The sequence below is a fragment of the Somniosus microcephalus genome, chromosome 3 (assembly GCF_052327205.1).
Source record: "Somniosus microcephalus isolate GS21.2 chromosome 3, FLI_Smic_1.0, whole genome shotgun sequence".
Classification (NCBI taxonomy): Eukaryota; Metazoa; Chordata; class Chondrichthyes; order Squaliformes; family Somniosidae; genus Somniosus; species Somniosus microcephalus.
Genome location: NC_140989.1, coordinates 123,395,942 through 123,410,347, shown reverse-complemented (window position 1 = coordinate 123,410,347; position 14,406 = coordinate 123,395,942). Strand labels below are relative to the sequence as shown.

At 44.7% G+C, this 14,406-nt stretch overlaps 1 protein-coding gene across 2 annotated transcripts in view; it reads right to left on the bottom strand.

The window, feature by feature from the left end:
• Positions 1–1,202: 1,202 nt before the first annotated feature.
• The window catches only part of LOC147121366 (N-acetyllactosaminide beta-1,3-N-acetylglucosaminyltransferase 2-like), a 49,290-nt gene continuing 36,086 nt past the window's right edge, over positions 1,203–14,406 (bottom strand). For both annotated transcript variants that reach the window (XM_085981570.1, XM_085981569.1), the window contains exon 2: positions 1,203–3,389. In XM_085981570.1, coding sequence (XP_085837696.1) covers positions 2,193–3,380 — 1,188 coding nt within the window. In that variant the 5' untranslated portion in view covers positions 3,381–3,389 and the 3' untranslated portion in view covers positions 1,203–2,192. The remainder of the gene's footprint in view (positions 3,390–14,406) is intronic.

The following is a 14,406-nucleotide window of genomic DNA, read 5'->3' as shown; positions in this document are numbered from 1 at the left end:
GTTACAGAGGTGGAAGTAGGCGGTCTTTGTTATGTTGCGGATATGTGGTCGGAAGCTCATTTCAGGGTCAAATATGACACCAAGGTCGTGGGGAATGGAGGGCCAAAGGCTGGACAGTTGGGATATCCGATCCCCAGCCCAGTTTTGCAAAACCCCAGGACCTGTAGTATGAAAGTCCAGGACTGCCCTCAGGTACAGTTAAACCCTATCCTCCCTCCCAAGTACGGCTAAATACCAGATCATACCAAATGGGAGCATCTTGTTTCACATGGTGCAGTTAATTCTTTATACAGCATCAAGGAAAATCCAGAATTCCTTTGAACGCAATTAGATTTTGACTAATTGAGTCACTATAAAGTCAGAAGCGCTGATATTATATCCCCTACACAGAAAACATCGCTGTCCTCTGAGTCACTGAGCTATGCTATGAGAGAACTACTAGTATATTTTAAACTATCAATTGAAAAGAGAAACAAAATTTGAATCAACGACATCACTGCAACTGTCTTCATACTGGGAACAACATGCAAATCCGAATACCATCAGCACAATTCATTTTAAAGTCAGTCTTGATAAAATGCATGCATTATACAAATACATAATCAGTAGTTAATGCCTATTGATAGGCACGTCAAATGATTTAAATTGAAATTTGATGCTACAATTTAAAAATTAAAATATCAAATTGCATTATTTCTTTAAGTGTTCAACATTCTCATGAAAACATTCTACAATGTCCAAATATATTCATGTTTAAAATCAATGGGATTTTTGGCACCTTTCCCCTTCCTCCACCGCCAACCACCCAAACCCCCCCAAACCCCCCAAAAAAATTACCAAACACCAACAGCAGCCAAAGCCACACACAAAATGAAAACTCATTGCCCCGGGTGGAGCCAGGGAAAGGAGGGCATATTTTTGTAATAAAATATCACACAGATGGTGCGCCCAATTAGCAAATCACCCATCACATAGTTACAATTATTTAAGTTAATTATTTTCTTTGAAAATTAGACAAGATAATTTTCATGCTAATATTTATGGATATGGAGGATTTTGCGGTCATGTATTTGTTTGAAGAGAGTCCGAGATATAATTTGGTTTTATTGATACTCATGCAGCCACTAGAGTTACACACCCTGTATTATATACAGTTAGAGCTTTTCCCCGCTTTTAAATTTAAAGAATTGCATACTAGAGGATTTTTGTTACATTTTCAATCATGTTAATATTTTCGATTATATTAACCGTTTATTTGGAGACAAATCACACTTAACAGGTTTTACAGACAAAATGGTACATTGTATATATTTTCCATTTTAAAAACAATTTGGTCTTGATCTGAATAAATAAAATAGCAGGCACTTTTTCCACATAAAAACACAGGAAGCACACATGCTTACATATTTTGGAGAATGTCCAGCAACCTTTAATAGATTGGAAATAATCTGGTACGAATCCAGAATTTTAAAAATCTTCTGGAGTTACTTATGCCACCCAGGCTAAAATTTAAATAGCATCGACTTTCCATTCAGAAATTAGATTTATTAAACAAAATCCATTTACATTCTTCTTTGAAGACATGAAACATTGTCCTTCATGATGTACAGTACAATATAATCAAACACGATTGATAGTGAACCTCTAAAATTTAAACAAGATTTAAAGAAACAGCATCACTCTTGCTGCTGAAACTGTACAGGGTAACATTCTGTAATCTCAGTTATATATAACATACCTTTTATTGGCCTACAACATACTGAATGAACCCCTCTGTTGCCATTATCATTAGAGCTTATTTTAATTGGGTCCATAATCATATCCCAGGATTTCTTTTGATGGAGAATGGGAATAATCCTTTCTGGAAAATTATTAGGTCAGATAGAGAGACAGCGTGCAAATTGCAGAGTCCGTGAAATCATTCTGCATGTTCAGTAAAACGCAGGATTAAGGTCGACCAACAGAACTGATGCAGTCTCTTCAACAAATCCTCCTGGAGTACTGTAGATTCCTTTGGACCCATCATGCTTCACCCAGATTCCAGGTTTATTACTGGTCACCAAGTGGCAGACATGGACACACAGCCTATTAGCATTGTAACATCATTAAGTGTGCAAAATAAGATAACCCTTCACATCCAATGGAAATAGGCCTCAACTCTCTCAATCATTTTCTTCTTATGGCATTTTAGATTAACACTTCAACTCCGGATCCTGTAGCCTGCTCCAGATTCTTATCATTTCTTGAGGATTTCTGCTGTGGACTAATATTAATTTTTTATATGCACAGGTAGTTTTTCTATCTTTTTGCAGTATATCAAAAGTCCTGAAACCCTTGTGCTTCTCTGGAGCAAGGCCAAGTTTTCTAAGGCACATTCCAGTATACACATCATCAATTGGATACAGTGCTACTTGATATGACACATTATGAAGTCTCTTTGCCAAGTATCCAGAGTAGAGAAACCCGCCTCCACCTGCATAGGGAGGATACATGCCTTCAAATATGCTCTCTGGAACATAGTACTTCAGTTTCTTCTCCCGATGAGGTCCTGCATTTGTAATAACATCACCAACAAACAGATCTTTGGCTTTGTCCTTGTCCAATGTGTCCAAGTATTCCAGAATCTGTACTGTGTTTACAAAGACATCATCATCTCCTTTAAAAATGTATTGAATATCAGAGCATGATTTGCTTACCCACTCTAGAAACAACACTTCTTTTAGGGTTAGATTAAAGAATGTGTCCCTATAATCCCACAGAAGAATATCTTTGTGCTGGTTACTCTCAAACTGCAGCATATCTGATAGGTTCGGAAAGTCATCCGCTGGAGATGACTTTCCCAGTAAAAAGATCCTTACAACCGTCTTATTTCGTATAATATCTTCATTTCCCCATGATTGACGTATGGCCTGCCTTCTATCAAAGTGCGATTCCAGTGATTTTATAGCCAGCAGCAGTACAGGCTTATTCTGGCATTTAGTTGGTTGGTCAATTATTAATGGATAGCTCCTACATCGTAAGTAGGTTAGAAAATCTTTGAAACGGTCAGGCAAAGTATCGAAATTACTGATCTCATCCTTTAACTGAGAGTTAGGTTCACACGTATACATAGTTGTAATGTTTATGTTCTCCATCACAGTCCTGTTGTGTAGAGCAGCGGTAACAGGGTTGTACAACTCATCCAGTTTGTGCTGTTCCCGATTCCAATAAGGCTTAATATGAACCAGTGGCTTCCAAAATACACTGTTAGAAATGATCACCTTTTTGCTAGAGTTTTTGTCTTGGTGGCCACTCCGTGAAATCTCTACCACTATATAAATGAAGAAGTTTACCATCATCAAAATCCCCACCAGCTTTGTCCTTCTGCGTCCCATACTCATTTTTCATACCTGTAAGAAAAATAAAACAAATATTTACCAAATGGAGAGAACCAGAATGGCATCACATCCTCCTGCCACCAGCCAGGATTGTTTTTACATGAACTGTATTGCTGAATTACTCCCAAAACCCAAATAGTGAGCCAACTTGATCTATCCCACAACCTTGAACTATTAACAAGATTTTTCATAAGACAGCAGAATAACCTGTGAAAATCTGTTTTAAATGCTGGTGACTGAAAGAATTATGGATATATTTATCTAGCGTTCAAAGTCTATGGTGTAGTTTCATTCTAAGTGGACAATTTCAATATTCCAGGTCACTTTCCAATCACTAATATTTCCTCCACATTTAAAAGCAAACCCTAAGACAACACAGTGGAGTTCTGCATGGAGTGCAGGGACATGGTATCACACCTCACAGGGAGAAGGTAGAATAATGCTGCTCCAACACAACTCCTCGCAGACTCTGCGGCAGAGACATGAGAGAAAAATAAATCACAAAAATAAAAATAAAAACAGTGATACTACCAACAGCAGCGACAGAGTTAATGAAATGATAATGGGCGTCTGCAAGCAAGACATGCCCCCCACCCTCAAAGGTGATCTTTGTTGGTGTTTACAGAGACAGTATTTTACTGAAACAAAATCCATTGCCAAGTGTTGCAACCCAGGCACAGTGCACATTAAGTTTACACACCTGACTCTTATAATGGCAACACTAATATCATTCATTACACCTTCAATTGGGAGTCTGACCAGCTGTAAAAGTGCTAGCCCACTCCATAACCAGAGGGAGTCTTTCATCTTCCCAGGTATCTCTAAGCCTTAAAAAAGGGTAAAATGGACAACAGTCACAAAGTGTCTAATGTCCACAGTAATGCATCTTCCATCTTGTTTTGAAGGTTACAAGTTTTTATGATGTTGGTTTAAGACAGAACCTTTTCTATAGACAGCCAGACCACAGTAAGGAGACAGACGTGCATCCCATGGTGGGAAAAATGCAATTAGCAGACTATTACATAGAATGTACAGCACAGAGACTGGTCGGCCCAACTGGTCCATGCGGTGTTTATGCTCTACACGAGCCTCCTCCCACCCCTCTTCATTTAACCCCCATCAACATAACCTTCTATCTGAAGAACACAGCAAATGCTTCGTAATGTATTTGCCAAAACATTTAGTTTGTATAATGACATTTTCCTTTAAAATAGTTTTAAAAATTCAAATCAGAACATTCAAAAGAAAACCTGAAGGAGCTATCCTGTCAACCTGCAGTATTAATATAATTATATTTACAATAAACAGTGGAACACTGGACATACAACACAAGTGCCACTAAAATATGAGCAGCTACATATAAGATTTCCAAGCTTGAGATTTTCAATTATACAAGGTAACATTCCAATTCATAATATTGTGTTGAAATATTTTCCACTAAAAGGTAGAGTTGGTCAGCTGACAGCGACTTTTACTGTAACAATCACAGAACTATCTACAGTTTCATAGTAGTGTCCTTTCATTCAATCCAGATTGTTCCCCCTTTTTCATCCAATTTTCTCCTCTCCCCTCCTTAGTTGTTAACTTATTTCTGGCATGTCGCTCCTGAGCACCACACCCAAGCAGCTAGTCTTCATGTGTGAGCTAAGATAATGTCTACAAGCTACTTAATCACCGAGAGGGAGAGGGAGGTGGAGTGGGTGGGGAGAGAGAGCGAGAGAGCGAGAGAGAGCGAGAGAGAGGGAGGAGTGAGGGAGGAGTGAGGGGAAGGCTCCATCAGAACCGAGGCCAATCTTATCCTCAGCCCATATCCACTGACCTGCAATTCTAGCAGGGGTTCCTGGACAGGAATCTGGGGTCGTTTGCAGTGGTCAATTCTACCCTTCCTAACCCAGAGGTTCAAATGGTAGCACTTCTACAGAGATCAGCTAACCTCACACAATGAGAATTTCACCGAGCAGCTCCCGGGTTTTACAGCTCAGTTACTCACTGTACAACAATAATAGTTGTACAGTGAGTAACGATCTGCAGAGCAGGATTAAACGGAGTGGACTTGAACAGTTTTTTATTTGGGAAGAGTGGGAATTTGGAGAAGAGGGGGAAGGAGTTGTTGCTTTTTGCCTACACTACTTGTAGTGCTTTGTGTTATAGGTAGATATTTAATTTCAGTACCCTTAACTTAATTTGGATCAAATAAGTAGTCAAGAAACGACACTGCGAACTAAGTTACCTAAATACAAATTTAAGTAAATTTAATTGAATAAAACAAGGTCATATAGGGATGGCAATGCAGGTGGTGTGCCGCAACTGCAGCATCTGGGAGTTTGTGGAGAGCAGTGTGATCCCGGACAACCAAGTGGTTGATCAGGGATAGTTACCTGGACACTTTGATCCAAGAGGGAGTCACACCCCTTAGGTTAGGTAGTGGTACAGGTCTAGTTAGTGGTCAGGGACAGGAGGGTGTGACTTCAACTCAGGCAGGTAAGGGGACTCCAGGTGCAGTGCTGGAGGAGCCTCAGCCTTTGCCCTTGTCCAACAGGTATGAGGTTCTTGCTGCCTGTGTGGATGAGGGAAAAGCCTGCAGGATAGATGAGCAAGCTGGCCATGGCATCATGGTGCAGGAGGCCATTCAAGTGGGGAGGGAGGGGGGAGTGAAAAGGAACATAGTTGTGGTAGGGGACAGTATAGTCAGGGGAATAGATACTGTGCTCTGCAGCCGCGACCGAGAGTTCCGCAGGTTGTGTTGCCTGCCCGGTGCCAAGGTTAAAGACATCTCCTCATGGCTGGAGAAGAACTTGGAGTGGGAGGGGGAGGATCCAGTTATCTTGGTCCACGTAGGAACCAATGACATAGGTAAAACTAGGAATGAGGTTCTGCTGAGGGAGTTTGAGGAGCTAGGATCCAAACTAAAAAGCAGAATCTCAAAGGTAATCTCTGGATTGTTACCTGAGCCACGCGCAAATTGGCATAGGGACAAACAGATTAGAGGTTTAAATGTGTGGTTCAAAGAGTGGTGTGGGAGGAAGGGGTTTCAGTTCATGGGGCACTGGCACCAGTACTGGGGAAAAAGGGAGCTGTTCCATCGGGACGGGCTTCACTTAAACCGGGCTGGGACCAGTGCCCTGGCGAACTGAATAACTAGGGCAGTAGACAGGGCTTTAAACTAATGAAGGGGGTGTGGGAGGATTTAGGAAAGAGTAAATTTAAAAGCAGCAACGGAAATGTCAAGGCTCAAGAACAGAGCAGAGTTTTGGGTAAAAATAAGCAGAGTGGGTCAGGAAGGGACAGAGAGAGTAACAAAGGTAATAAGGTGACGAAGGTGATATCAGGGAAAAATAGAAATAAGTCAAAGCTAAAGGCACTATATCTGAATGCACAAAGCATTTGCAACAAAACAGATGAATTATTAGTGCAGATAGAAATTAATAGGTGTGATCTAAGCCATAATGGAGATGTGGTTGCAAAGTGGCCAAGGTTGGGAACTAAATATTCCAGGACACTTAACTTTTAGAAGAGATAGGCAAAATGGAAAAGGAGGAGGGGTAGCCCTGATAATAAAGGATGAGATAAAGACAGAGGGAAAGAATATTAGCTCCGAAAATCAAGAAGTAGCATCAGTTTGGGTGGAGCCAAGAAACAGCAAGGGGCAGAATACATTGGTGGGAGTTGTTTATAGGCCCCCAAACAGTAGTTGTAATGTAGGGCAGAGTATAAATCAGGAAATTAGAGGCACATGTAACAAGGGTAATACAGTAATCATGGGAGACTTTAATCTACATATAGACTGGGCAAACCACATTTGCAGTAATAGTATGAAGGACAAATTCATGGAATGAATGCAAGATAGATTTCTCAATCAGTATGTTGAGGAACCAACTAGGGAACAGGCTATTTTAGATCTAGTATTGTGCAATGAGAAAGGGTTAATTAATAACCTTGTAGTAAAGGGGTCTTTACGGAACAGTGACCATAATATGATAGATTTTTTATATTGAGTTTGAAAGTGATTTAGTTAAATCCGAAACTGGGGTCTTAAATCTGAACAAAGCAAACTACGTAGGTATGAGGGGCGAGTTGGCTGCGGTAGATTGGGAAACAACATTAAAAGGTATGACGGTGGAGAAGCAATGGCTAGCATTTAAAGAATTAATACATAATTTACAACAAATAAACATTCCTTTAAGGCACAAAAACCCCACAGGAAAAGTGGTCCAACCATGGCTACCAGGAGAAGTTAAAGATAGTATCAGATCAAAGGAAGAGGCTTTTAATGTTGCCATAAAGAATAGGAAGCCCGAGGATTGGGAGGATTTTAGAATTCAGCAAACAAAGACCAAGAAATTGATAAAGGAAGGGAAAATAGAATGAGAGTAAACTAGCGAGACATATAAAAACAGACTGTAAAAGCTTCTATAGGTATTTAAAAAGGAAAAGATTAGCGAAAGTAAATGTGGGTCCCTTACAGGCTGAGACAGGAGAAATTATAATGGGAAATAAGGAAATAGCAGAGAAATTTAAAAAATACTGTGTGTCTGTCTTCACGGAAGAAGACGCAAAAAACTTCCCAGAAATAGTGGAGAACCAAGGGTCTAGGGAGAATGAGGAACTGGAAGAAATTAGTATTAGTAAAAAAAAAAGTGCTGGGACTGAAAGCCGATAAATCCCCTGGACCTGATGGCCTACATCCTAGGGTTTTGAAAAGGGTGGCTATGGAGATACCAGATGCATTGGTTGTCATTTTCCAAAATTCCATAGATTCTGGAACAATTCCCGCGGATTGAAAGGTAGCAAATATAATCCCATTTTTTAAGAAAGGAGTGAGAGAAAATGGGGAACTACAGATCAGTTAGCCTGACATCAGTAGTAGGAAAAATGCTAGAATCTATTATTAAGGACGTGGTAACAGGGAACTTAGAAAATAATAGGATTAGACAGAGTCAACACAGATTTATGAAAGGGAAATCGTGTTTGACAAATCTGTTGAGTTTTTTGAGGTTGTAACTAGCAGAATAGATGAGGGCGAACCAGTGGATGTGGTGTATTTGGATTTTCAGAAGGCACTCGATAAGGTGCCACACAAGAGGTTATTAAACAAAATTACGGCTCATGGGATTGGGGGTAATATACTAGCATGGATTGAGGTTGGTTAACGGACAGAAAACAGAGTAGGAATAAATGGGTCATTTTCGGGTTGGCAGGCTGTAACTAGTGGGGTGCCACAAGGATCAATGCTTGGGCCTCAGCTATTCATAATCTACATCAATGATTTGGATGAGGGGACCAAATGTAATATATCCAGGTTTGCTGATGATAAAGCTGGGTGGGAATGCAAGGAGGCTTCAAGGGGTTATAGACAGGCTAAGTGAGTGAGCAAGAACATGGCAAATGGAATATAATGTGGAGAAATGTGAAGTTATCCACTTTGGTAAGAAAAATAAAAAAGTACAGTATTTTAAAATGGTGAGAGATTGGGAAATGTTGGTGTTCAGAGGTTGACCTGGGTGTCCTTGTACACGAATAACTGAAAGTTAAGATGCAGGTACAGCAAGCAATTAGGAAAGGAAATGGTATGTTGGTCTTTATTACAAGAGGATTGGAGTATAAGAGTAAAGATGTTGTTAGGGAATATATATATTTTAACATAGATTTTAATATAATTAAACTAATGACTGAAAGTAATCTGATTATGCTTAAACTGCACAGTCATTTAGCCACAGAAACAAGACCACGTGCAAGACTGCTTGCTGCTGAAAACAAAGGAATGGGGTGATGCACCAGAGATCCAATCACAGTGTGGTAACGTCAGGTCGGCCGATTTAGCTGAACCAACCATAGCTCTGCATGCATGCTGCTGAGCCAATGGTAGTAAAGGGGCGGGTGCATTTGCTGTAATCTGATGCTGTATAAAAACCAGCCATTTTTAGAACATGTTTCAGTTGAACAAAGGATCTCTCCACTGTAAGTCAAGTGCTGCAATAAATCGACTGTTTAAAACTACCACCGGACTCAAAATCTTTTATTTTAATGCGTTGACCTCAGATTAGTGTGGTCCACTAGAATTAAGAGATCTAACAGATGTCTTACTGCAATTATATAGGGCCCTGGTGAGACCACACCTGGAGTATTGTGTACAGTTTTGGTCTCCTTGCCATAGAGGGCGTGCAACAAAGGTTCACCAGACTGATTCCTGGGATGGGGGGGCTGTTCTATGAGGAGAGATTGAGTAGACTAGGCCTATATTCTCTAGAGTTTAGAAGAATGAGCGTTGATCTCATTGAAACATACAAAATTCTTACAGGGCTTGACAGGGTAGATGCAGGGAGGATGTTTCCCCGGGCTGGGGAGTCCAGAACCAAGGGTCACAGTCTCAGAATAAGGGGTCGGCCATTTAGGACTGAGATGAGGATAAATTTCTTCACTCAGAGGGTGGTGAATCTTTGGCATTCTCTACCCCGGAGGGCTGTGCAGGCTCAGTCGTTGAGTATATGCAAGGCATAGATCAATAGATTTTTGAATATTAAGGGAATCAAGGGATATGTGGATAGTGCAGGAAAGGAGATGAGGTAGATCAGCCATGATCTTATTGAATGGTGGTGCAGGCTCAAAGGGCCAAATGGCCGACTCTTGCTCTTATTTCTTATGTTCTTATAGTTGGTTTACATACATTCTAAAAGGGTTACAACACGGAATACATCCTGGATCAAAACAAAACTTCAAAACATTCACTCTGTGATATACCTATCAATTCAGTCCATGAAAAGCGACGAGTTAAGGTAGTAACTATAGGTTTTTATTGGCTAAATAACAGAGCCCACCCTCGTGGGTGATCGGTTCCAACAAGGAAGAATACTAGCCAAGCGGTCACCTTTATACCTGGGCAAGCAGGCGGAGCCATGGGCGGAGTCAGCTGAGGTCAGCCCAGGTATAACAGCGTGCGTGGCAAGAGGTAACCTTGTGTAGTGATAACAACAGTGTAAACAGTGATAACAACAGTGTAACAATAGTGAACGGTTGTGAACGATAACAGTGGTTTACCACACTCTGCAGTAATAAAAAATTATGCAACATTGTACATTACAACACGGCAAGAATGCTTTACAGGAGACAATAAAAGCACGGCAAAGATAAATGTATATGGGAGCAAATGATGAAAATGTGGCCTGCTTAAGCCAAAGCCAGGAAGGGGAGGGGAACTGTATAAATACTTTTTGTATGTTCTACAAGTGAAGGTAAGGGTGCAATGAAGATGAGGAAAACCGAAAATGTAATTCCCCTTGTGGTAAACCACTGTTTGTATTCCTGTTTGTATTCCACTGTGTACATGCCTGGACATGCCTCGGCTGACTCCTCCCACAGGTCCTAGTATAAAGGTGACTGCTCCCCAGCCCTTGGTATCCTGGACCGGTCGACCACTCGAGGCAGACCTCCATTCTGTTGTTAATAAAAGCCTTTAGTTACTCTTCTAACTCTCAGTCTTTTATGAGTAATTGATAGCGCATCAATTTTATTAACAACATTTTTATAATGGAGAAGATCCTCACACCAGCATGCCTGGACTTAGATCATCGGGAGGCGGACTCATCCACCAAGTTTACTCACTGGCTTAAGTGTTTCGAAAAATTCCTGACCGCCTCCGAAGCAATCAAATCGGACGAGGACAAACTGGATGTCCTGACCTCCAAAGTGAACCACCGAGTGTACTCGGTCATCCAAGACGCGACCTCGTACGCGGACGCTATCAAGCTCCTCCAGGACCAGTACACGCGCCCAGTGAACGAAGTGTACGTCAGGCACCTCCTGGGGAGTCGTAAACAACAACCTGGGGAATCGACCGTGGAATACCTTCAGGCACTGTCTGTGCTTGGCCGGGCCTGTGGTTGTAAGGATGTAAAGGCCGCCGTGTACACAGAGGAACTTATCCGGGACGCTTTTGTAGCGGGCCACAGATCCAATTACACACGACAGCGACTGTTGGAGCAGAGTAACCTCGACCTCAACAAGGCCTCTGAACTCGCACTATCGTTGGATGCAGCCTACCAGGGCATGGATGCCTACTCCTCTGCACCGTGGACGCCGCGGGGAATGACAGCCTGGGACACGGTAGGACCGCCTCATAGCGCCGTGCCACCCCAGCCACACCCCAACAACGGCCCAACTACCGCAGCAGTGTCCCAAGGCCAGACAGCAGTGCCCCAAGGCCAGAAATGCTACTTCTGTGGCCAGGCAAAACACCCCAGAGCGCGCTGCCCGGCGAAAAACGCGATCTGCTCGGGCTGCGGGAAGAAGGGACACTACGCTAGCGTCTGCAGGGCCAAAGCCACCCTGAACCCCAGCAGCGCCGCGTGTGGGCCATGCGGGCCGCCATTTTGGACCTCCCCGGCCGTGTGCGAATCACCGGTACAGCAGCCATTTTGGACGCCTCCAGCCACATGGGGATCATGGACGCCGCCATCTTGGACGACAGCCGGGATGCAGCAGGCCCCCGACACCGCCTCATCTGATACCCGCAGCGACACACCGACCCCTACGCTGGCATCCGTTACACTGGACCAAGCGAGACCGCACCAACTGGCCAGTTCCACAATGGACATTAAGGTAAATGGTCACGATACAATCTGCCTTTTTGACTCTGGGAGCACGGAGAGCTTCATCCACCCCGACACGGTGCGGCGTTGCTCTCTCCCAGTCCTGCCTGCGCAACAGCGGATTTCTATGGCCTCCGAGTCCCAGTCGGCGGACATCGGCGGCTACTGCGTGGTGACACTCGTAGTAGACGGGACCGTGTACGATCATTTTAAACTTCTGGTCCTGCCTGACCTCTGCGCTGCCGTCCTGCTGGGGTTAGATTTTCAGTGCCACCTTAAAAGTGTTACGATGGCGTACGGTGGACCCCTACCCCCACTCACAGTCCGCAGCCAGCAGCTTCCAAATTGCCCGCCGCGCACCAGGTGCAACCTCTCCACACTCAGAGTCACCCCCCCACCACTGTTTGCTAACCTCACCCCCGACTGTAAGCCCATCGCCACAAAGAGCAGGCGATACAGTGCCGGGGACAGGGTTTTCATTAAAACCGAAGTGGAGCGGCTCCTGAAAGAAGGGATTATTGAGGGCAGCACCAGCCCCTGGCGAGCCCAGGTTGTGGTCGTTAAGACCGGCGAGAAGCAGCGCCTGGTCATCGACTACAGCCAGACAATAAATCGCTACACCCTGCTGGACGCCTACCCACTCCCCCGTATAGCTGATATGGTCAACCAGATCGCGCAGTACCGCGTCTTCTCGACCATTGACCTGAAATCAGTGTACCACCAGCTCCCCATCCGCCCTGAGGACCGCCAGTACACTGCCTTTGAGGCAAACGGCCGCCTCTATCACTTCCTTAGGGTTCCCTTTGGCGTCACCAACGGGGTCTCCGTCTTCCAAAGGGAGATGGACCGGATGGTAGATCAAAATGCGTTGCAGGCCACTTTCCCATATCTGGACAATGTGACCATCTGCGGCCGTGACTTGCAGGACCATGACGCAAACCTCGAAAAATTCCTCCGCACCGCCCAACTCCTAAACCTGACATATAACAAGGAGAAGTGCATATTCCGCACAAACCGCCTCGCCATCCTTGGCTGTGTTGTGGAACACGGAGTCATCGGCCCCGACCCCGACCGGATGCGTCCCCCTTATGGAACTTCCACTGCCCCACTGCCTCAAGGCCCTGAAGAGGTGCCTAGGGTTTTTCTCCTATTACGCCCAGTGGGTCCCCTACTATGCGGACAAGGCCCGTCCGCTGATCAAGTCCACCTCTTTTCCCTTGACGGCAGAGGCCCGCTTAGCCTTCCACCGTATCAAGGAGGACATTGCCAAAGCCACCATGCACGCAGTGGACGAATCCATCCCCTTCCAGGTGGAAAGCGACGCGTCCGACTTTGCCCTGGCCGCTACCCTCAATCAGGCGGGGAGACCCGTGGCCTTCTTTTCACGAACCCTCCAAGGCCTGGAGACCAGACACTCCGCTGTTGAGAAGGAGGCCCAGGCGATTGTGGAGGCTGTGCGTCATTGGAGGCACTACCTGGCCGGAAAACGATTTACCCTGCTCACTGACCAGCGTTCAGTTGCTTTTATGTTTAACAACAAGCAGAGGGGCAAAATCAAAAATGACAAGATCTTGAGGTGGAGAATCGAACTTTCCACCTACAACTACGAGATCTTGTACCGGCCCGGGAAGCTAAATGAACCCCCGGATGCGCTATCGCGTGGCACCTGCGCCAGCGCGCAGATCGATAGACTACGGGTCCTCCACAATGACCTCTGCCACCCGGGGGTCACCAGGTTCTTCCACTTCATCAAGGCCCGCAACCTGCCTTACTCTATTGAGGAGGTCAGGACCATGACCAGGAACTGCCAAGTCTGCGCTGAGTGCAAACCACACTTTTATAGACCGGACAGGGCCCACCTGATAAAAGCCACTCGCCCCTTCGAGCGCCTGAGCGTTGATTTTAAAGGGCCTCTCCCCTCCTCCGACCGCAATGTGTACTTCCTCAATATTATTGATGAGTACTCCCGTTTCCCGTTCGCCTTCCCCTGCCCGGACATGACCAGTGCCACGGTCATTAAATGTCTGAACAACCTCTTCACCCTGTTCGGCTTCCCCAGCTATATCCATAGCGACCGGGGCTCATCGTTTATGAGCGACGAACTCCGTCAGTACCTGCTAACTAGGGGTATTGCCACAAGCAGGACCACCAGTTACAACCCCCGGGGGAACGGACAGGTGGAAAGAGAAAATGCGACAGTTTGGAAGGCCGTCCTGCTAGCCTTAAAGTCTAGGGGCCTTCCAACCTCCCGCTGGCAGGATGTGCTCCCGGATGCGCTCCACTCTATTCGGTCACTGCTCTGCACTGCCACTAACGCCACCCCTCATGAGAAAATGTTTGTCTTCCCAAGGAAGTCCACATCAGGGACATCGCTACCGCCATGGCTGACGTCCCCAGGGCCGGTCCTACTGAGAAGACACGTGACCTCCTCCACGCCAACCCCC